Below are 24,506 nucleotides of genomic sequence, written 5' to 3'. Positions count from 1 at the left end.
ATGAAGGTCCTTAGACTTATATCTAAGCATATCAGTATACTCCTTAGACTTACTGTGTTGCCATGAATTCATGTTTGCTGGTGAAGTATGCATGTAAATTTAAAGCATATAGATTATTGCAACCTATAATTCACCAAAAATGTACGAAACAGGCACCTACAACAAAGAATTATCTGGCCCACGATGTCGCTACTGCAGAGGTTGAGAAACCCTGGTTTAGATGAAGATATTTTAAAATACCCCACAAGCTTTGGCGCTCATGGTGATATGTAGATATCTTTTTTGTCAAACTAAGTTGATCTTGATGCCTGGTTTAAAGTCAATTTAAAAAGGTATTAATAGTGGATTAATATAATTGAATAATATTCTACTGTATGAGTGGAAAACTCAGTTAATATGTGAGAGATTTCAAATCATGGGTGCTCTGTACTACTGCAGATCTAAAAAGACCTTAGTTTGGAATTTGAATTGGGGGGATTGGTTATTCAAAATAGAATTACATAGAACTGAAAAGTTGTTTCAGATTCATATATTTATTCATCCATTTGTTTGTTTAAGATTTGTTGAGTCCTTGCTCCGTCCTGACGGTATTACAGGTGCTGGCATACAAATACAAGTAGCATAGTGCGTGTCCTCCAGAAGCACCCAGACTTCTGGGGACGGGAGCAGTTTAGAAGGAACCATGAGGTATGGGAAGCTCCATGATAAAGTAGGTGGTGGTGTGGGAGCACGGTGGGGCACGTTCCACTAGTCCAGAGAGAAGGAGGAAGGGCCTTCTTGAAGGAGATCATTCAGGAATAGGCAGGGGGCGTTTACAAATTCATGTGTAATTTAATTGGCTATTAAACGTTTTGAATTGCTGTCTAATTTTCATACTCTGTAGATTCTTCTATTACCTCAAAGAGTTAAAGCAAATGAAGGCACAATTGATAATTGTAACCGTGACCTTTCTGGTTCACTATATGAGTAATCACTATACATGCTATTTTAGGCATATTTAGAGGATTTTGTCTGAGTCGCACATATAAGATTTTTTAGAATAATGTAAAATGTGCATGTGATTACCAGGGACTCGACTGGCAACCAGTATTTCCCATCTGGTTTGGATTATTCATACACCTTTCAATCCAAGATCTTTGATTTGGCTTTTTTGTCATCTGTGTACGTTGGTAGTTTCAGTTGTTTACGAAGAATTACCAGCCTGCTTATTTAACAGGTACTTTTCTCTACTGGTTTGGTGACTTTGTGAAATTTGCCTTAAAACTTCTTTGGGGATGATAGCACTCCATCTTGCTGAAAGGATTTTGAAATCTTATGAATGATTTTAAGAGTTATATTTGGAAAATGTAGTGTTGACATTGATGGTTAACAACTTCTCAGCCTTATAAGGAATCTATAAAGATCAGTAATCTGACTTTTAAGTGAGAAATACTTAAATTATTTAATTAAATCTCTCATCCAATATTTTAAAAATCCACTTGGTCTCGTGGATAGAGGTGTTCTTTCTTTCTTTTTTTTAAATTAAGCAAACATGTCAGAAACTACAAAATAGTTATACTTGCTTATATCCAATAATACCTAGATGAAATAATTTTTGGGTGTTATGAAGTTATGATATTTTACTGTAAGTTTTAGGGTATCTAGAGCCATATATATTTTGGATATAGTTTTAGAATCATTACTTATACCAATTTAAATTACTTTCTATCAGATATGAGTAAAAATTGCTATGTAATGAAACCAAATATTTTTTTCTTAATGAAGCTGTTGTTACTATATTATTGTTTTTAAATAATTTATTTTTTGCCTCTTAAAGGGGACTATCACTAGAGAATTTGTACAGCTGAATGCATTCAAAATCATAATTTTTATACGATTATTTTCCGATATAAATTTTACCTTGGAAATGTGTATTCCATCTGGATGATTTTTGGAGACTTTTTTTGTTTTGAGGAAGATTAGCCCTGAGCTAACATCTGCTGCCAATCCTCCTCTTTTTTCTGAGGAAGACTGGCCCTGAGCTAACATCCGTGCCCATCTTCCTCTACTCTATATGTGGGACGCCTACCACAGCATGGCTTGCCAAGTGGTGCCATGTCTGCACCCAGGATCCGAGCCGGTGAACCCCGGGCCGCCGAAGTGGAATGTGCGAAACTAACAGCTGCGCCACCGGGCCGGCCCCCATCTAGCTGATTTTTTTTTAAGAACTGAAGTTGCATAACACTAGGAAAATTCTAAATGTTATTACTTATATTGTCAGTTAGAATCTAAAGAAAATCAATTTCAAAGAGCAATTTTTGGCGCTCTGGAAGACTTAGGAGTCTTCCAGAAACCCTTCAGTAGAATGTGTCCAGGGCAAATTAGTATTACTTTTCTTTCTGTAGATATAAAATATGCACATAAATTATGTTAATACATTTGAACGAACTATGATATTTAAAACTAAAGCTCAATTTGATCTCTTTATTTAAGAAGAATAAATAATAAAAATATAAAGACCTCTCCTTTTGTACTCTTTACATATAAATAATTTCTCCCCAAAATTAACACTAAAATTAATTCTAAAGCATTTTTCGTATGAAAATAATACCTTTAGGAGACATGTGCTGTATTAGCTGTAATATCACATTTATCAAATCTGTATGTAGTTAAGTTGAAATCATAAATTATGAAAAAAAAATCTGGTAAAGAATTCAAAGACAATGAAATTAGATTTTTAAAAAAGATATTTTAAAATTTGGAATGTGAAATATATCAATAATTTGCTAAGCAAACTTTTAGTCATTTTAATTATATTCTTTTCAAGTAAGGAGAAAATTAGCTGCTGAATTGACTTTTTATAGAATCTAATAAAATTCAGTACAGTGAAATTCACTCTTTTTGGTGCACAGTCCTATTACTTTGACAAATGTACAATGTGTGTAACCATTCAAGAACAGTTTCATCAAAAAAAATTCTCTTGTGCTGCCCTTCGTTGTCAACTCCTCTCTACTCCCAGGACCCGAGAACTACTGAATTTTTTATATCCTTATAATATTGCCTTTACCAGAATGTCGCATAAATGGAATCATGCATATGCAGCCTTTTGAGTCTGGCTTCCTTCACTTAGCATAATGCCTTTGAGGTTCATCTGTTTCAGTAGTTTCTTTTTTTTTTTTTTTTTTGAGGAAGATTAGCCCTGAGCTAACTGCTGCCAATCCTCCTCTTATCACTGAGGAAGACTGGCCCTGAGCTAACATCTGTGTCCATCTTCCTCTACTTTATATTTGGGACGCCTGCCACAGCATGACTTGCCAAGTGGTGCAATGTCCACCCAGGATCCGAACCTGCGAACCCCAGAACGTGCGCACTTAACCGCTGCACCACCGGGCTGTCCCCTCTTTTTACTCTTGAGTAATATATTATGTACAGATGTAGCTTAATTGTTTCAAGTTTTTTGCAATTATTGCTTTCCACTTGTTTCTCTACTCTTTTTAACCTTCTTTACTCACTTTTCTTCTCTGAAAAATGTAATAGCAATTATATAGTTGTAGCAAACCATTAATTGATTAGTTAATCTAACACATTTTTGTGACTGCCTATGCAGTTGTGTTGATTGTCTACAAAGTGGCAGGTATTATTCTAGATATTAGGGATTCACCAGTTGAATGAAACATACAGACATCTTTGCCCTAATGTAACTATGGCTTCAAACATTAAAATTAATAAGTTCTGTTATCATAATAAATCATCATACATGTACAGATTACTTATCTTAAAGACTTTTGTGATTTAGACAAATTTTTTTTTTGCTGTTCAGCCTGATTATTTTTAGTCATTATTCAGGGGGAAAAGAAGGCAATCTCCTGAAGTTAATTGGAAACGCTAAAGATGCTTAGTGCAGAATACAGAATATGTTTGTTCTGTTTTTAATGGTAATAGTTTCTGATAAATTACTCAGGACAAAGTTTCCTTCTCAGTCTTGTTTTCTCCGTGCAAACATAGTTTCTAATATAAGTCTCTTGTTATGCCAGGAATTTTGTTTTCATTTCTGCTTGATAGTCTCAGTTTTCTCAAGAAGATACACGTAGATTAATTGGTAGGGTCCCGAAGAACAGTCGTCCTGTGTGCTGCCCTCAGCAGTGAAACATCATACTTTCTGCTGTCGAGGGATCTGGTCCAAAAGGGTTTTTAAGGAGTAGAGAAAGTAAGAGACAGAAAAGGAGAAAACCAAGGTTGAACCTAGAGGCTATGAGAATGCTTTTAGGAGTTAGAATTACAGGTGGTCTGGAAACCTGATACATGTATGGACGTCTAACTTTTCAACCACGTGAAAGACTCAGTAGAAGTCGAACGAAAGTTGGACGCTGGCTGCGTGCTTTGGGCGCACTCTCCTTTGGACAGCCCTGCAGGATAACCCGAAGGTGAAGAATGTTTGAAACAGATATATGTTACATCAGCCTTTAATAAGGAGAATGTATTAAGCTGGCGTTTCCCTGTCAAATTTTAGACATAACTAATCTGTTTATAAATTTCTATAAAATCTCTCTCTATGATAATGTCTCTGTTAATATGAAAAAATGAAATATATAGCAAGGATTATTAAATGGTTCAAAATTCCACCTTCTGTTTCTCTGAATACTTTTTGGGAAGCTGCTGGTTGGTAAGAATCACACTGATGTGTCATTTTTAAAAAATTGTGGTTTAAATGAAATCATGCCATATGTATTTTTAAGTGTTCAAGGATTTTAAGATTTAAATTTACTTATTCACTGATTTTGTTTTTAATTCATAAAAGGTAGTAATAGAATATGAACCCAATTATAGGACTTTAACTTGGCCCAGTTCCCTAGATTTCTAAGCCCTAATTAAAAAAAAAATTTTTTTTAAAGTTCAGTTGACGCTTTCCTATGTCTTGGGAAATTTGGCTAACAGTGTATGGGAGTTTGTAGTTACTAAGCATCAAAGGATATTGAAAAATATCTCCATGGCATCATCATTTACATGGCATACCACATGGGAGGCCTGTTAGATTTATGAATTCGTTTCAGACAAGACATTGGAAAATTTATGTAAAAAGACTGGCCAACTCTATCAATAAATGATTGCTAAGTGTCATTATTCAGTGAACGAAAGAGCATATGTTAGTACTTCTGACAATAAGCCTTATTCTCAGAATATTGATTGCTGTTTCTGCAGGCAGATTTTCAAGGCATAATATTCAAAAGCTTACTACTTCTTCACGTATATTCATGTATTTTGGGGACTTTAACTTTAGCCTAGCTCTTTCCCCATTTTTAATTTCTTACTTTTTCATTTCAAGTTAGAGGAAAATCTATCAAGTTTTCTTTTCTTTCTTTTTCAAATATATTACTTTCCATAATTGTGTTTCGTTCCAAGGAGTGATTTCATGACATTTTGATTTAAATGATCAGTCTCGCGGTAATAGCTCCACAAGTGACGTGTGCCTTCCTTCCATTTTACAGTTACTTTTTCACACAAATATCTTTTTCTGATTACTTTAAATTTTAAACATAATTTTACCAGAATTAATATACTAATCCATTTCCCGAGCAACAATTTTATTGTTTTTTAAATTTTAATGTCACTAAAATTACATATTTAAAACTTTCTATTTTTTTAATGCAGCAAATTACTGAATTCTAATTATGTCAGGTACTGTTTTAAGCACTAGGGATGAAGCAGTGAAAACAACAGACACAATTCCCTTACCTCATGGAGTTTGCATTCTGGTGTGGGAACACAGACCACAAATAAAGAAAAGAATGGCATGCAAAAGGTTCCAGCAACACCACAAGTGTCTCCTGGTGTGTCCTGGAACTCCTAGGCAAAGGATGGACAGGATACACTCGGCTGCTGTTCTCCAGGCATCCAGAAGAGGGGGGTTGGGCCAGGCACAGCTGGCTGCCCTGGATTACCCTCGAGGAAAGGGACCATCCTGCTGTAGTCCACACATATGTTGGAGCTCCAGAGGACCCCTAACTGAGCAACAATGGGCACTTTTGCAGTCATGAGAGTGGCTGTGAGGGAGAAAAACATCTTGGAACTGGACACAGCTATGCTGATAGCGTTTGGAGACCTTTTGAGAAGTCAAGATTGTGTACAGCTTCTTGTACTGGAGGTTCTGCAGCCATTGGTCCCAGTTAGCTCTTGCAGGCAACTTAGAGAGCACCACGAGGGGTTGTTCAGTGAGCAAACCTATTTGACTTTCTTCAGTCTGCCCCCCGACCCAGGAACCTAATTAAACATAAGGCGTTCTATCAGTGACATGAATTAATGGGCCTATCAATATTAAACATTAGAAGAAAGAGAGTTGTTTATCCATTGACCTCCTTCTCCTACTTTCTGGGGTCGGACATGTTCATTCCTCACCAATCAGGGTCTACCATCTATGCCTGGGGTGAACCAAATTATCTGTCCTTTTCCCGGAGTAAAAAACTTCCCAGAGACTCAGAAGTTGCTATTCTGCCATTGCAAGAAACTTTCAGGGGTAGAGGAGGATGGCTCTAGAATCACCCAATGCAAAGTTAGTGAACACATTCCTGCTCATTCCAGGTTGTCTAAGAAACAGCAGCAGCGGTCACAATGAGTGAACCCAACAGTCGTCACTTTTGCTAGACCCAAAGGAACAGCAGTCACAGTCTAGTCAAAGAGGCCTCTGGGGCTTCAGTATCTCCAGGGAGAGTCCTCTCCAGGGGGGCTGCTAATCCCAATCTTCCAGATTAATGACTGCTGGGGTTTCTCTGCTGTTACTTCCCCTTGTATTCTATCCCAGCAAGTCTCTTAGGTCCATTCTGGATTTTCGCATCAACCCATCAGTTCTATTTTGTTTGCTTATTTTCAAGCCTCATAGTTTGTAATACTCTTGTTTTATACAGTCAGCGTTCATGTAAACTGATAGCATAGGCGTAATAGGTTCGAACGGCCTACTGGTGAGTCTGGAGGGACGATAGAGAGGAGGGAGCATTTGCGGTAAGGCTTCAAGGACGGAGAAGCGGGGAAGAAAGACACTCTTGACGGTGGTGTCATGGAAGAATAAAACAGTGTGGCGTGTTCAGGCCGTGGTGGGAGGTTTTGTGTGGCTAGGACTGTAAGGATAGTAGGAGGAAACTTGCGAGAGGAGTACTGAAACAGGAGTCTCAATCGTATATGGCATTTCCTGACCTATTTTATGGGGAGAAGCATAGCAGGTCATAGGTGACCTACTTATGTCTATAATTTTAAAGTCTCTTAAATAACCCATTCATTTTTATATTTAATGACGGTAATAATGATACTTATATCTTTTATTTCCATGTCTTCAAATCGTTTCCTTCTATCCATTACCTAATTTCATCCTGATAGTGTCTGAGTGACACAGATTGGAATATATCCTAATTTTCTAATATTTAAAGATGAGGAAACTGAGGTATCAAGAGATTACATGATCTACATGTCTAATCGAACAGCAAATAGCCATGTTTAGAGTAATGCCAGATCTTCAGATTTTTAATTCCATATACTTCTTGGATTTTATTTGTGTCTACATATGCTTTTTGTCTTTTTCCCCCTCAAATTCTTGTGTTTTTCTTTCCTCCATAGGACTTAGCTTTCACCCTGGAGGAGAGACAGCAGTTGAACATTCATGGGTTGTTGCCGCCTTCCTTCATCAGTCAAGATATCCAGGTCCTTAGAGTCATTAAGAATGTGGAACGTCTGAACTCGGACTTTGACAGGTAACCTATTCCTGAAGGTGGCTTTTATATTTCTCGTAGGCACTTGTCTAGTTCGTTTTTCAGTGGATGAGAAAGTTAAAATATTTGGTGATTTTGAAAGAGGAATCAACTTTGAAGAGAAATTGTCTGTAAATATAGTGATGATTTAAAAAACTTTACCCTTCGTAGGAACATTTGAATAAAATAACATTTTCTAAACTACAACCTCAGAGAGGCTACTTTTCTCTTGTGATAAAATTGTTGCTATAAAGGTGAATTATCAGGAAATGTCATCCTTGACAGAGCAAAACAGGTTAAAGGGGTTTTTAGTCAGACTTTAAGTACATTGTAGTGAAAGAACACTTTTTCAACTTCCAAGCTTGGTTCTTACTTTGTTTAGAATTCAGTTTCTATGTTTGCATGAAGATGAAGGTGACATTGTTCCCTACCTTTGGAATTAGCCCCAGGTTGGAATTCCGGCTGTATCTCACCAGCGTTGGGGCCTTGAGCAAACCATGACAACTATTGCAATGACACTGTATGTGCCTCGCCCTCTGCTTTTGACTCTGCCCTTTGTTAGTAAGCTGCTGAACCTCTCCAAACCTCAGGCTTTTCATTTGTGGATTGAAGAGAATAATCGTTATTTGAAAATATTCTTGCGAAGGTTAGAAGGTATAGCTAACCCAATACCTAATGAGTATTTGTATTAGTCAGGATTCTCCAGAGAAACAGAATCAACAGGATGTATACGTGTACACACCCTGTTGGTTGTGTATAAGTACAGATACATATAGATAGATTGATTGATTTTAAGGAATTGGCTCACGTGACTGTGGAGGCTGATGAGTCCTAAATCTGTAGGTAGGCTGGCAGGCTGGAGACCAAGGGAAGAGTTGCAGTTTGAGTCCGAAGGCAGTCTGCTGGCAGAATTCCTTCTTGCTGGGGGGTTCAAGAGAATAATAATAATAATCATGGAGTAGCAATGTAGTTTCCCCTTGGTAGTTAGAATCAGTCACCCCAGCCAGCACAGTAATTCCTTTCTTTGCCTGTTGATTCAGAGGCATGTGGTGCCCAAAGTGGCTAGTCTTAACTTTCAGTTCAGCAGAATCATGTTTCCCGGGGGAAACTTTCCTCCCTTTCAAACTAAAACTTCTAGGTTAACAGAGCATAAGGTCTCAGGGACGAGAAGCAGAAATTTTTCTAGTCAGTTACCAGGAGTAATAGTGAGTAGTGCCACTTCCAGTTCTCCCCCTGGTTCCTGGACCTGTGAACCCTGGCTATGGGAGACTATATTGGACACTGATTCAGAGCATATATAGCCTCCTGGAGAACCTTGCCCAGCTTTGCAAGGTGTTGCCCCCTGGTGTTGTAACTGAGTCTTCAGAAGGCCATTCCACCATTCTGTCAAGCCAGCTGCTTCAGAATGGTGGGGAACAGGGTAAGACAAGTGAATTCCCTGAGGATGGGCCCATTACCACACTTCATTTGCTCTGAAGTGTGTTCCTTGATCAGAGCAATGCTATGTGGAATACCGTAATGGCGGATAAGGCATTCTGTAAGTCCTCAGATGGTAGTTTTGGCAGTAGCATTGTGTGCAGGGAAAGCAAATCTGCATCCAGAGTAAATGTCTGTCTATTCCAGTAAGAACAAACATGCCCCTGCCATGGTGGAAGCAGGCCAATGTAAGCAGCTGCCACCAGGGAGCTTGCTGATCACCGCATGGAATGGTGTCACATTTGACACTTGGTGTTGGTCCCTGCTGCTGGCAGACTGAGCTTTAGCCGTGTCCATAGCCAGGTCAGCCTTGGTGAGTGGAAGTTGTGTTGCTGAGCCCGTGGATAACCTCTGTCCCTGCCAAGGCTACTTTTTATTTTTTTGCTGAGGAAGACTTGCCCTGAGCTAACATCTATTGCCAATCTGCCTCTTTTTTTTTTTTGCTTGAGGAAGATAGCCCTGAGCTAGCATCTGTGCCACTCTTCCTCCACTTTACGTGGGTTGTCACCACAGCATGGCTAATGAGTGTGTAGGTCCCTACCTGGGATCTGAACCCATGAACCTGGGCTGCCAAAGTGGCATGCGCCAAACTTAACCACTATGCCGCAGGGCTGGCCTCCATGGCGACTTTTTTCCTGAGCCCATGGGTCATGACAGGGGCAGCTGGGGAAAGAGGCTGATTCAGTTTGTCTGTTGTATATATTTGCTTCTTCTTGAACTCCTTCACAATCCGTGTCACTTGTTCCTTAAGTCCTTCCTTCAGCCTCTCATGCTTTTACTTTATATTCTTTTCCTGGGCCATTTTATCAGCTGCCTCCTAAGAGCTGTGACTTTCATGTTTTTGCCACAGTCTGTTCCTCAGGGATTTCTTGAGCATCAGCTGAATGTCAGGTGTTTTTTTTATGGGATTATAAACAATGATCTCTGCCCTCACGGAACTTAGGTAAATATTTTGAAAAATGATTAAAAAATACTAAATAGTACAATAATAAGTAAATTATTTAATATGCTAGAAAGTGACAAGTACTAATGAAAAAAAAGAAAATGTTGAGTAGGATGAGAGGGACTGAGAATGCTGAGGGTGGTGTGGTCAGTGCATTGTTAAATTGGGTGATAAGGATAGACTTCATTGAGAAGGTGACTTATGAGCAAATAATCAAAAATAGTGAAGCAGTTAGCCGTGAAGAAACGTGAGGAGCAGCGTTCTTTAGTTGGTATCTTCAAGAATCGGCAGGGAGACCTGTGTCTGGAGCAGGAGCCAGGGAAGAATGGTGGGTTGGGAGAGGAAGTTAGCGAGGTAATGGAGGACAGGTTATGTATAGCTTTGAAGGGCACTAGAGACTTTTGCTTTTACTCTGAGTGAGAGGAAGAGCCATTCAAGGTTATGAACACAAGATCAGCATGATCTGAGCTATGTTTCAAGCATACTGGCTGCAATGCTGAGAATGGAGTGTAGGCTGGAAGAATTTTTAGGAGACTGTGACAATAATCCAGGCAAGAGATGATGGGGATTTAAATCTAGGGTGATAGCAATGAAGGGGTTCAGATTTCGCATGTATGTTGAAGGTAAAGCTGAGATAATTTCCTAATATATTAGAGAGGAGTGTTAGAGAGCTTTCAAAGAAGAGGAGAAAACAGCAAAGAAACAGAAAGGAATGACTGGTGAGATAGAAGGAAAACCAAGAGAATATGATGGTGTGGAAGTCAACTAAAGAGTGTATTGAGCTCTAGGGAAATGCCACCTGCATCAGATGTTCTGATGCGTAAAATAAGATGTGGTCTGAGAATCGATCATTGTGGAAGTCATCATCGCTAAATCAATTTTAGCAGGTCCAAAAGTCTTTGTCTTTTTCCCAAATGTTAAATTTTTGGGTTCGTATACCTTATCTACTTGCCAAGCCTTAGAATCCTTGTATCTCTGACTCCACAGTCTGAGCATTTTCAACTATTCCAGGAAATGGAAATTGATCCAAAAAGGCTGGTAAGATTGTTAAGTACAATTTTGCAAGATTCTTTTAAGTTGTACAGCAGTTTGAGTTTTATTCTATAAACCATTGAAGGTTACAGGTAACATGATAAGGTTAATGTTTAGAAAGATAAAGGTCAGAAATGCCTCTAGAAAGAAAAAGGCTGTTTCATACAAATAATGAGTCCCTTGAACTTGCCCCCCTTAGTAATTTTTAGGGTTGGTGCCACGTTCCATACTCATTTTCGGCCTGTTATTTCCTTTGGTTATTGAGCAAGTTAAAGGATGAAGTCTTTCTATTTACTTAGTTAAGCTAATGGATCAACTATATCTATAGTAGTGTTTTCCTCTGTCTTTCACTTTAAAATAGAGTTAAAGTCTTTTCAAATATTAAATGAAACTACAGTATTTCAGCAATGATTTTAACATTTGAATGATACTAGCTGGGGTATGTGGTTCTTCATTCTTCAAGGTGTTTAAGAATATTTCTAGTCTTTTTTGATCAGATGTTTTCTATGTGACCTGAAAAATACTTCATACTGTGTTGAAAAATGTTTAGATTTCTAAGCAACTGTTTCATAACTTTGCATTTAGATCTAATTACATCCATCTCCACAGGTATCTTCTCTTAATGGATCTTCAAGATACAAATGAAAAGCTCTTTTACAGAGTGCTAATGTCTGACATTGAGAAATTCATGCCTATCGTTTATACCCCCACTGTGGGTCTGGCTTGCCAGCAATATAGTTTAGTATTTCGGAAGCCCAGGTATGTAAACTTTTATTTTAAATACAACTTGTTGTGTCTTTATTTATTTATTTTTTTGTAGTTTTTGAAATAATTAAAAAAATTATTGGATGAAATTGAAGTTTGGAAAAATCTAAATCAAACTTCATTTGAAAGAACATTAACTATAAATATGTAACATTAAAAAATATAGTATTTTCTTTCTAGATTTAAGATCTTGGGGAAGTACTTATTTATAAGCCAATTTAGATTTCCTTTTACAGACGATAAATTAACTTGTTTTTTGTCTGGAAAGAAAGTAATTGATCATAATTAAGCTTGTCTGTGAGATGTTAATTACCACTGTTATGTATACATTTTACAAGTTAAAACAAAGATTCCAAATTTTTCTGAAAATGAGTGTATTATTTTCTAAATTCAGAGTTGGCATTAAAGTAGTTCTTTTGTTGCTTTCCTTTAAGTGAAATAGTAGTCACCTATAAAGATATATGAAGTATAGAATATAATTTTTCTAAATCCGTAGCTTTACATTATTCATTATATTACTTTAAATACTTTTGAAGCAAGGAACAATTGAAATAAATAAATATTAATACTTGTAACAGCAGCAACAACAAAAGCTCAAGTTGAATATATTTCTGCTAGTTCTGAAATTAAAGATAAAAAAGAAATGTTTATAAGTTTATACCACGAATTTAAAAACCTATTGAAAGTGCCATCATTGAAAGGAATATTTCTTTGAAATGTTTATGGAAATTCTAACTTTTCTATGAGCGTCTGAGAAATCCTAACAACCACAAGAAATGTAGAAGAGCTTAGCTCAAAGCCTTTGGGTTGAAGTTAACGTAGCAATCTCAATAGCAACAATTATTTTTTGAGCACTTACTATGTACTAGATGATTTTCTAAAGTCTTGGCATACCTTGATGTGCATATAAATCTAAGAGCAGAGGGGACAGACAGGGAAATAAACAGTAAGTAAATTGTCTGGAATGTTCAAAGATAATAAGCGTCATGGAGAAAGAAAGAGTGGGGCAGGAATAGGAGGACCCAGAGTGTCAGTTGCCTTGTGGGGGGCGGGGGCACAGTTGCAATTTGAAAGAGTGGACAGTGTAGGCCTCATTGGAAGGTGGTATTAGAGGAGTGAGAAGGGGTCATGTAGACACAAGGGGAAACGTGCCAGGCAGGAGGAATGGCCGTGCCAAGGCCGCACATGAGAATGTGCCCGGAGATGGAGAGCAACTGAGAGACCAGTGTGGCTGGAGTGGAGCCGGAGGAGGTGGAGTAGGAGGTGAGGTCACAGGTGCAAGATGAATGAGAGGGGACAGAACCTGTGGTTTTTGCAGGCTATTTTAAAGAACCGTGGCTTTTCCTGTTAGTTAAATGGGTAGAAGAATCAGGTAGGCTGGTTGGCAGTGAGAGATGATGGTGGCTCAGAGTGGGAGGGTAGCAGTGGAATTAGGGGTAAGAGTTCAGATTCTGGATAAAGATAAAGAAATCACGAGGATTTCCTGTTGGATTGGAGGCTTCCTAGAGCAGTGGTTAAGAGTATTGACTCTGGAGTAGATTACCTTTTACTTAGTTTTACCACTTGTTTTAGTTTTGAATAAATTATTTAATCTTTCTGTGCTTCAGTTTCCTCCTCTGTAACATGGGGATAATACTAAAGCCCACCATCCTTTATCTACTTTTTTTTTTTTTTTTTGCTGAGGAAGATTTGCCCAGAGCTAACATCCTTGCCAATCCTCCTCTGTTTTTTAGTATGTGTGCTGCCAGCACAGCATGGCTGCTAACAGAGCAGTGTAGGTCCATGTCCGGGAACTGAACCCTGGGCCACCAAAGTAGACTGTGCTGAACTTCACCGCTAGGCCACCGGGGCTGGCCCTATCCACATTTTTAAAATCTGAAACTTTGAAAACCAAAACATTTGAAAAATCTCATTTGGGACAAAACCTGGTCTATCTGAACCCATTTGGTGGCAAAACTTGAACTGAATTCACATGGGGATATTTTATAGTATTTATCTGATTGTATCATTTGTTTTTTTAAGAAGTATTAATATATTTGATTACAGGGGCGTTGTCAGAAATAAATAAGTTCCCTGAACTAACATCTGTTGCCAATCCTCCTCTTTTTTTGCTTGAGGAAGATTTGCCCTGAGCTAACATCTCTTGCCAATCCTCTTCTTTTTTTGCTTGAGGAAGATTAGCCCTGGGCTAACATCTGTGCCAGTCTTCCTCTATTTTTTTGTATGTGGGGTGACTCCACAGCATAGCGAACGAGTGGAGTAGGTCTGCACCTGAGATCGGAATCTGCGAATGCAGACTGCCTAAGTGGAGTACACGAAACTCTAACCGCTTGGCCACAGGGCCAGCCCCCTTCATGTTGATTTTTAACATGTATACTTTATTAACCTTTTGATGGCCTTGAAGTTTCTTTTTGTTTGTTTTGCTTTTTTTTTGCTGAGGAAGGTTTGTCGTGAGGTAACATCTGTTGCCAATCTTCCTCTTTTTGTATATGAGCTGCTGCCGTAGCATGGCCACTGACGAGTGGTGTGGGTTTGCACCCAGGAACTGAACCGGGCCACCGAAGCGAAGCACCAAACTTAACCACTAGGCCACCAGGGCTGGCCCTGGAAGTTCTTTAGCAGAACAATTCTCATGGCTTCTCCCATGATTGTAAAAAAAGGAACCTGTGTGAAAATGTATGTGGCATATATTTAGACATTGTATTTAATTAGAAAAGAAATTGTGATTGCGTTTGAGTAATGTTGGATCCTTCAGGCATCACCTAACACGTAGGTATTCTTTTTTTTTTTAAGCCAAAGTTGACAAATGTCTATTAAACCTCTCCTACTGCAACAGCAGGCATTCTAAGACATTCAGGCAGTGAGCAGGAGGATGATCCCTCTTACTATATTTGCTTTATGGATTTGGCAGTAGCAGTTAGGGACGTAATTAGTGAAAGTGATGGGTTAATACAATACTGAGCTTACTGTAGCTGCAAACACGTGTATATTTTGATCTCATACTTTTTCATTTATCTTAATCATATGATACTTTTCTGTAGATAGATATTTATTTTTCATTTGGGATATGGCGTTAAAATCTGGCTAGGTATCCAAAAATGAATTCTTATATGAATAACTCTACTTCCAAAATATTTTTCCTAAGGTATGATGCTGGAATATCCATTTATTGGTTTTGTGTGGAATTTCTTTTCTCTTTGGCATAGATACTTTGTGTAGGTTTTTCAAGATGTCGTGGATAATGATTTTTAAGAATGTTGTTGAATTCGCTTGGAATAACTCATTCCCATGTGCCCATAATATTTTAATTCTTGCAGAATTTCCAATATTTGGTAGTACAATATGTTTACGTCAGCACAACTAATTGTGGCTAATTTGTAGATAGAGGTATGATTTTTGGAAGCTAGAGACAATTCTTTTTGTATTTTTGTAGAGCCCTGAGCCTATTGTGTTACTTAAATTACTTGCATTCTGTGAAACATTTTTTTAAAAGAAAACTTTTGTGCAAATTGGTAATGCAGGTAGGTGTAGAGGAAAGCTAAAGCAGATTTACGTCATTTCTTTGGAAATATTTCTTCCTGCTATATTTTACACTACATTTTCCAAGAATCTCTCCCTCTCTCATGAGTTCTTATTAACTACGTATTATTTTACCATGCCCTTGGTATTAATCACGTGCTTACGTTTGATATTTCTAATGTTCTATCAAAGTACTCTTAGTCTCTTTTTAAAATTTTTTTGAGGCATAATTGACAGATAATATTATATTAGTTTCAGGTGTACAACATGCTGATTTGATATTTGTATATATTGCAAAATGATCACCACAATAACTCTAGTTAACATCTATCACTATACATAGTTACAAAAATTATTTTTCTTGTGATGAGAACTTTGAAGATGTCTCTTAGTAACTTTCAAATATGCAATGCAGTGTTATTGACTATGGTCACCAGGCTGTGTATTACATCCCCATGACTTATTTATTTTGTAACTGGAAATTTATACCTTTTGACTCCCATCACCTACTTTGCTCATCCCGCACTCCCCACCTCTGGCAACTACCAATCTGATCTCTTTATCTGTGGGTTCAGTTTTTGTTTCCCTTGTTGTCTTTTGTCGGCATTTTGTTATTCATTTACTCCCAACTAGATTGTAAACATCTAGAGAGAAGGCATCATATTTTATAAATTATTCCTGTATTTCCCATGGTGTTTAAACTTGGAGCCTGGTTGGTGCTGAATTAATATATGTTTGCTACCTCATAGAAATAGTAGCTTAATATTACTCTATTCAGCCACTCACATAGAATCAAGCTGCAAGGAAGTAAAATTTAGATTAAATATAGACAATAAAACTTTACACTCATATTACGCTCCTTTCATCTACTCATCTTTATGGAGTAGGTCACTGATAGGATTTTGGCAAAAAGGATTAGCTAATGAAACAGTTTGTTGATGATAGTTTTTTTTTTTTTAAAGATTTTATTTTTTCCTTTTTCTCCCCAAAGCCCCCCTGTACATAGTTGTGTATTCTTCGTTGTGGGTTCTTCTAGTTGTGGCATGTGGGACGCTGCCTCAGCGTGGTCTGATGAGCAGTGCCATGTCTGCGCCCAGGATTCGAACTAACAAAACACTGGGCTGCCTGCAGCGGAGCGCGCGAACTTAACCGCTCGGCCACGGGGCCAGCCCCGTTGATGATAGTTTTTTAAAAAAGCATTCCCCAGTTCTGATCTGACTAGTACCATTATTGATTTGCCAAAAGCTAAGGTGAAAAAAGAATTCAGTGCTCAACTTAATTGAAGAAAACCTGAATTAAATAAAATTAAATAGGATTCTTTGCTGTAAGAGTTCTCAGAATAATACCTATTTTGCAAGATTTTTGGAGGATGGGATTAGATTTAATATATATGATATATGTAGCATAACTCTTGGTACAAAGTAGCTGTTCCCAAGGAGTGGTTATTACAACTGATACTATAAGTCCCAGGTTTCTTGATCACTAAATGGATGATGGTATCATTTATCGAGTTTTAGAGTAATGGAATATGTAAGGGAAATAGAAAGTTCTTTTCAGGACACGTTGAGATTTTTTTTGAGGAAGATTAGCCCTGAGCTAACATCTGCTGCCAATCCTCCTCTTTTTGCTGAGGAAGACTGGCCCTGAGCTAACATCCGTGCCCATCTTCCTCTCCTTTATATGTAGGATGCCTACCACAGCATGGCTTGCCAAGTGGTGCCATGTCCGCACCCAGGATCCGAACCCGTGAACCCTGGGCCAACAAAGCAGAACGTGCCCAGGACGTGTTGAGTTTTAAAAGGTCTTTGGGACTTCCAAGTAGGGGGAGTCTAATAGGCAATTAAATGTATGGACCTGAAACTTAGTAGATAATGTAGTTAAAGTTCCTAGTATTTTAACTCACATATTCTGTGTGCTACACAAATGGTACCTGTTTTGATTTTGACAATGATGAAGATTATCAACAAGACTAATTGTCAAAGAGAATCAGTCAATAAGAAGATGTTTTGGTTTTTGGCTTTATTTTTTCCCAGAAACTTCCTAGACAAATGCATAAAAGGAACTATTAAGATGAACCAAAGCAAAATACTGAAATAGTTTTTCTACATTTTTGATTTGTCTGTATGCATAGTTTCTTCGGAATTCCAAAAAGGACTTGGAGTAGAGTATTCACTATTTAAATTGTGAGCTTATTTCAAATAATAAGCTCTCCTTATTATTCCATGTGCAATTTCATTTGAGGGCGTATGTCTAGTAATATAGAAATGGCCATAATTATGACCGTGATTAGACCATGATTAGACATGGAGATTGTTTACTCATACAGAAACACGGTTTCTGCAGGTGTGCCAAAAGTGCAGCAAACTTTGTAGTCTTATAGGGCGAAAGCATCAGTTTTAATTGATATTCAGTTTGTGAAATAGCGTAAGAAAAGAAGATTAAAAGGAATGAATCTAAAAAGAAACCTTCCCAAAGCTAATACTCCTTTAACCCTAAGAATGTTCTCATTATATAGTGCATATTATAACTATCAAATGAACAGTTAATAGAATGGAAACTTTCATATTGTTCTTGTTTTATAAATTTTCTCATTTTAAATCTAGCTGGTTTTCTTAAACGTAATCTGTTTTTATGATGCACTATACAGGTATATGATGGCAATTTTACTTTTAAGTTAGAAGCACTTCAGTAACTCAGTGAGTAATTATAAATAAAGAGGGTTTAAGTTGCTTATGGAAAAGAAACATGATTTCACAGCCAGTTTTAGTAGCTGTCGGTGAAATGTTTACCCGCTGAAGTGGGCTGTGGCACTCTCAATAGTTTCGTGCTAGTTGGTACTGGGCATTGCGATGTAAACTGCCAAGTGATCTGGTGCCCAGGGGTTAGCAGGCATCTCTTGCTCTCCTGGGTCCGCTCACTCCCAGAGCTCTGGGCGTTTCTGGGAAGGGTTGAGCGGAGGTCCTAAACCTCTCAGTAGTCCTGGATGCCAGAGCTGCCCAGGTGGACCAGGACTATTCTTCACTGGATTTGGCTTTCTTCAATGAAGCCACTTTAGAATCTTTAGAAATATTTAGGAGACTTTGGAGGACCAGGGAATATTTTTGGCTTATAGCTCTGGTTTAGTTTGTAATTTTTATTTTTACTGTATTAGAATTTTCCACATCTCTAGAAATTCAGATAATTGATATTTAAGAGAGCAACTAATTTTTTATTCCATCTAGAAAAGTGGTCATTTTAATGTTAGATATTGATAAGCTTTTCACCATTTACCTACAGTGGTAAACCTTTGATTTGATTTGTACACATTCCAAAATGTTTTGTTCATTTATTTCATTTCCCTTGAAATAGGCCTAATATTTGCATCTACCCTATTTTAAAGTATGAGAAAAGGTGCTACAGGATGGAATTTTTTTCCACAGATATAAAACAAGGTAGATAGAATGTCTGGACTAGTTCAAGTTTCTTAACTGTTACCTCAATTGATTTTTTAGAGATAATTATTTGAAAAAAGTTAATTTCATTTATTATGGAGCTGTAGATGATTTCTTGAACTACTAATTCAAATTGATTATTTTTTTTGAGCAAGACTAAATGTCGTATTTATGAAAATGTGTATGTGACCTGCGCTAAATAGGAATGTGATAGAGTATCCTATATCTTAAGTACTGGAAGTTAAGTGTGTACCCAGAAGTAATTTAAAATACCAAACTATCTTCTTTCCTAAGTATTGCCTTAATTAGGAAAAATTTGGAGAGTGGAAAAAATGTGGGCATGGTTCAGACATTAATTCTTCGCATCAAGATCTAAGGATTGTGTAAATATGTGTTTAGACATAGAAATCTTTTTAGCAAGGCAGTGAAACATCTTTTACTATAGCAGACTCTTAAAAGTGTAAAGTAACAGTTCATCGAGTTTCCTTATTCATCTGGAGACTTTAAGTATGGAAAACTTGAATGGAAATTTAAGTTTAGGATCCAAAAATAACTTTGCCACAAGCTGTGTGGTACAGCCAGGTGTTTTTATTTTAGTTTACACCTAGCATATGGAAAATTAAGAAAAATTGCCAAGTTTATCTCAGGTAGTTTTTATGAAAGTGTACTAATTTGGGCATTATTATATATTTTTAAGGATTATCAATCCTAGTCTTCATTATTGAAAATAGATAATTTTTAAACAGTGTGGCAGTGGTTCTTTATCTCACATCCCCAGATCACATCTGGAATGTTGTGTTTAGTTTTGGATGCGTATTTTTCAAGGGTCCTTTGCAAACTGACGTATATGGAGAAGAGTGACAGAGCAGTGACACTTATTGAAAACTTGTTACAGGAAAAAGAGCTGGAGGAAATAGAAATGTGTAGCCTAAGAGAAAAGACTTGAAAAGGATATAGTTCAGTCTGCAATTATTTGAAAGCTTTTCATGTGAAGAAAGAGTGTCCTTGCATGGTACAGCCTCAGAATGTAGAACTGAGTCAGAGGGTGGAAGATATTACAGAGATAAGGAGTCATTCACTTCAGTGTGAAGGCATCTTCTCTGGTCACTTACCTATCTGACACTGGAATCGACTTCCTTATCATTGGAAATATTCACGTGGTTTGGATAATCATTGGTCATACAAATTGTAAATGAGTTTCTTGCATCAGGTGTGATTGTAAAATAGTTGAATTTTAAAGTCTCTTTTAGCTAGAAAATTCTGTGGATTTTTAAAAGAGCAGCCTACAGATGAATAATTTCAGGTGTTTGGAACATCTCACAACTAACTTGTAAATCATTTCAAATAATCCTTCTTTCCAATTCAGAAAGTTTTTTAGTAAAAACTTTTAATCACAGTTTTAGGAGTCATTAAAAATAGATTTTCAAGTAAGAAGGATTTTAAACAGATTTAAAGTAATTTGCTGACACATCTCGTTAAAATTCCTACTCCCTTCCCGAAACGAGCACATAAACACATGGCATTTTACACAGCTGTATTCTGGCCAGAATGTTTTGGTTTCAACATTTCTCCAATTTGAATGGATGAAAAGTTTAACGTTGACATTTTCTTATTTGAGGTAACTACATTCTTCTGGTTTAATTTTTAATTTTTTGTAGTTTTTTCAGACTGTGTGTTCTGTATATGCTTTTAAACTCTGGTTTATTTTTATATGTTTTCCTTGTCTTAGTTGCAGTTTAGCTAGTAGAGAAATCATTAGGAAGAGTTTCCTCTGAGGCAGTGCTCCCCCCCCCCCCCCCCGCCCCTGGCCTCTCCGCCCAAATTGAAGTTGAGGAGAAGTAGCCAGGTTAGAGTCCGCTTTTATTATCCTTTCCAGAATTTCCTACATGCTTCTCAGGAATGCTTCTGAAAATTTGGACCTTTGTTTTCTTGACAAAACGATCTCTATTTAATATCGTCTAAGAATTCTTTTATATGCCTTTAAACATGTTGGATATTTTATACCTAGGCAATCTTACAGTATAAATTGTAACTTTTTAAAGGCATAATTGAAATTGTCAATTTTAGCTCAATACTGTGTATTTTATAATAATATTTTACCTTTACTATAGTAAAATTTATAAAATATTTAATAGAATTCCAAATTATGTAATTATCTACTTAAAATAAATCATAAAAGTTATTGAATTTCATTTCTAAGCAAAGAAATTTCTCATTTAACAGTACGAATCCCAGTTCTTAATATGATTGGTGGCTGAATGAATGGCATTTATAATAATTTGGAGGGTATCATATTTTACAAAAATAGTGCTGCCTTGTGAAATAAAACATTTTCACTATGAAATGAGGTAATTTATTTTAAAAGCTGAAAATCTGAAAGTATGTTATTTCCCTAATGGAAAGTTAATTTTTATTGACAATGTGCCAAATAAATGCCATCTGTCTGATGAATTCAGTATTACCTTAGGATGCTTTCCAGTGTTTCTAATGTGGAAAATACGTTGGGCTTTAAGTATCAGAACAAAATCTATTAATTTGTATTTAATTAATTGGTATGCTCATACTAGTTTTAAAGTGAATAAATGAAGAACTTATCTAAAATTATTTTTATGTACATTTTCAGTTCACATTTATTTGGATTCAAATGGTGAGTTGTAGTATGTGGAGATAGAATTATTAACATTTGGTAGTTGTTGATTTTTTAATCGACTCATTTTATAATTGAAAACAGTCATTCCAAGGAGCTCAGTCTCACCCAGGTAGTAAGTGCCAGCCTTGGGACTTGAACTCATGTTTTCTACCTTCTAGTCCTCTCTATTAGCTAGAGTTCTCCAGAGAAACAGAACTAATAGTGAGTGTGTGTGTGTGTGTGTGCACACCTACAGGGAGAGATTTATTTTAAGGAATTGGCTCATGCAATTGTGGGGATGGCAAGTCCAAAATCTGCAGGGTAGACCGACAGGCTGGAGACCCAAGGAAGAGCTGATGCTGCAGTTGACTCCAAAGATTAGTCAGCTGGCAGAATTTCCTCTTCGTCGGCAAAAGGCCTTCAACTGATTGGATGAGGCCCATCTGCATTCTGGAGGGTAATCTGCTTTACTCAGAGTCTACCAAGTTAAATGTAAATCTCGTCTAAAAAATACCTTCACAGAAACATCTAGAATAATGTTTGACCAAATATCTGGGTACCATGCCTAGCCAAGTTGACACATAAAATTACCTGTCACATTGTCCCAGACCAGTTTTGAGTCTTAGATTGATTATGTTTTCTGCCTTGGGTCTGAGTTATTCAGAGAAGCTGCACACTTATTTAGCTTCTTGGACAATTCCTCATTGACTAATATGTGTTCTGCTTCTCAGAAGCTAAAATTATATATTAGGTTTGTTAATTAAGATTATTCTCCCAAATACTGGAGTATTTACATGTAAAGAATTTCATGTATTGCTTTCTAGAAGAGCTTGATCCTAATAGATATTTCATAGAAATATTGTTCAAATATGGTTTCACTTTTAAAAGTCTCTGGGCCAGCCTGAGTGACCTAATGGTTAAGTTCGGTGTGCTCTACTGTGGCAGCCCAGATTTTGTTCATTATTTCTTGTCTCTTTCGTTTCTTTAACAGAAATTTATTGAGTATCCACTGCTTGCCAGGCACTTCACTAATCTGACTATTGGTAAATAAAGACATAGTTTCTGCCTTTGTGGAATTTACAGGTAATATTCAAGTGAACAAAAAAAATACATGAGTCCAGCTTGTGTGATGAAGGAAATGAACAAAGGACATTGATGAAGAAAGGGGATTCCCTTTCATAGTGTAGTCAGGGGTGTGTCACTGACACCTAAAGGATGAGGACTTGGCTTGTTGGCTTGTGAAAACCAGAAAAAAATGAATTTGAGGCTGAGGAAATAGTATGTTCCAAAGGTCTGGAGGTGGGGAGGGTGGCATGAGATGAGGTGTGAGATAGACAGGAGTCACATGCAGGCCTTTGTGGGTCATAGCAGAGTTTCATTGTTATTCTTTTTTTTTTAAAGATTTTATTTTTCCTTTTCCTCCCAAACCCCCACCCCCCCGGTACATAGTTGTGGGTCTTTCTAGTTGTGGCATGTGGGATGCTGCCTCAGCATGGCCTGATGAGCGGTGCCATGTCCATGCCCAGGATTTGAACCGGTGAAACCCTGGGCCGATGCAGTGGATTGCAAGAACTTAACCACTTGGCCACAGGGCTGGCCTCAAAAGAATCTCTCTTTTTTTTTTTTTGAGGAAGATTAGCCCTGAGCTAACATCTGCTGCCAATCCTTCTCTTTTTTCTGAGGAAGCCTGGCCCTGAGCTAACATCCGTGCCCATCTTCCTCTACTTTATACGTGGGACGCCTACCACAGCATGGCTTGCCAAGCGCTGCCATGTCCGCACCCAGGATCTGAACCGGCAAACCCCAGGCCACTGAAGTGGAACGTGTGAACCTAACCACTGCGCCACCGGGCCGGCCCCTCATTGTTATTCTTAATCCATTTGGGAAACCACTGACATATTTGAAGCAGAGGAATAATAGCACCCAATTGAAGTTTTAAAAGATTATTTTGGCTGCTATGTGGATAAAAGATTGGAAATTTGGGACTCGAATGGAAATGGGAAGACCAGTAGGAAGACTGTTGTGACGTTGGCTCCCCTTCTATCAATGCTAGTCACTTTAAGTGGACTTGGTCTTGATATGGAGCAAGGAAATCAAGCAAGGCTATAAGCTAACTCAGTTTCCAATTGCAGTAAGCAATTCACATGGGAATAACTCGACCATCTCTTAGTCCTGCAGTGATGGCTGTAAGTGAGGTGATGTGGATATACAACACCTAGTGTACTTACCTTCACCCTGAAACATTAGCAGGGCATAAGAAGACCTGCTGTATGTAAGAACTGCTCAAGCTTGCAGGCTTAGAACCGTTCATTTTATTTATAATCCAAGTCAGTACTCTTAGCATCTTGTCCTTCGTCCACTGCACAAATCCATCCTGAACCAACCCTTTCTTCCCCCTCAAGGAGGAGCCAACTAGACCGTGTTTTACACTGCCACTAAATACTGTTCATGTCATTTCTGTGCACCATTGTTTAAATGGAAACATTATTAATGTGGGGGTAGTGTTCTATAACTCTGTCTGCAGAGTTCAGCCTCAGCTGGACCTTCTGCTCCATAGAGTTGAACTCCAGCTCTGTTCTTGGCTCATTTCACTCTTGTGGTTGCAAGAATGTAAACATCACAGCCTTACCCTCCTTATCTGATCTATTCGTCTCCATGTCCCCTATGAATTTCTTGGCTTAACATTTTGTTCCATGGGCTAAACCTTATGCATTTCTCCTCTTTAATATATTTCCTTTTTAATCTGCACAACTCAGTGCAGTGATCCACTCCACCCACTAAAATGTCAGTGCTCTCTAACGTTTTCTTCTGGGTCCTATTTTCTTTTTATTCTGTTACTCCTCAGCCTGACATCCTAGTCCCTCAGGTTTCTTAACATTGTCAGGTGCAACACCATCCACTCAGTCACCTGAAGCAGACACCTCAGAGGTACTCAGGACTTTTTTCCCCTTCCTTTCCCTTTTGAGCCTTGTCAGTTTTGCCTCTTAATTATCTGTTGA

General features: G+C 37.6%; 1 protein-coding gene across 1 annotated transcript in view; it reads left to right on the top strand.

The window, feature by feature from the left end:
- ME1 (malic enzyme 1) overlaps nt 1-24,506 on the top strand; it is a 175,742-nt gene that overhangs the window by 11,113 nt on the left and 140,123 nt on the right. Inside the window, exons 2-3 of the mRNA XM_044757491.2 lie at nt 7,582-7,715; nt 11,773-11,922. Of these exons, the coding sequence (XP_044613426.2) occupies nt 7,582-7,715; nt 11,773-11,922 (284 nt within the window). The remainder of the gene's footprint in view (nt 1-7,581; nt 7,716-11,772; nt 11,923-24,506) is intronic.

Source organism: Equus asinus, chromosome 24 (genome assembly GCF_041296235.1).
Source record: "Equus asinus isolate D_3611 breed Donkey chromosome 24, EquAss-T2T_v2, whole genome shotgun sequence".
NCBI classification, from domain to species: Eukaryota; Metazoa; Chordata; class Mammalia; order Perissodactyla; family Equidae; genus Equus; species Equus asinus.
Note: the sequence above shows the minus strand (reverse complement) of the source record. Positions and strands in the feature narration are given on the sequence as shown.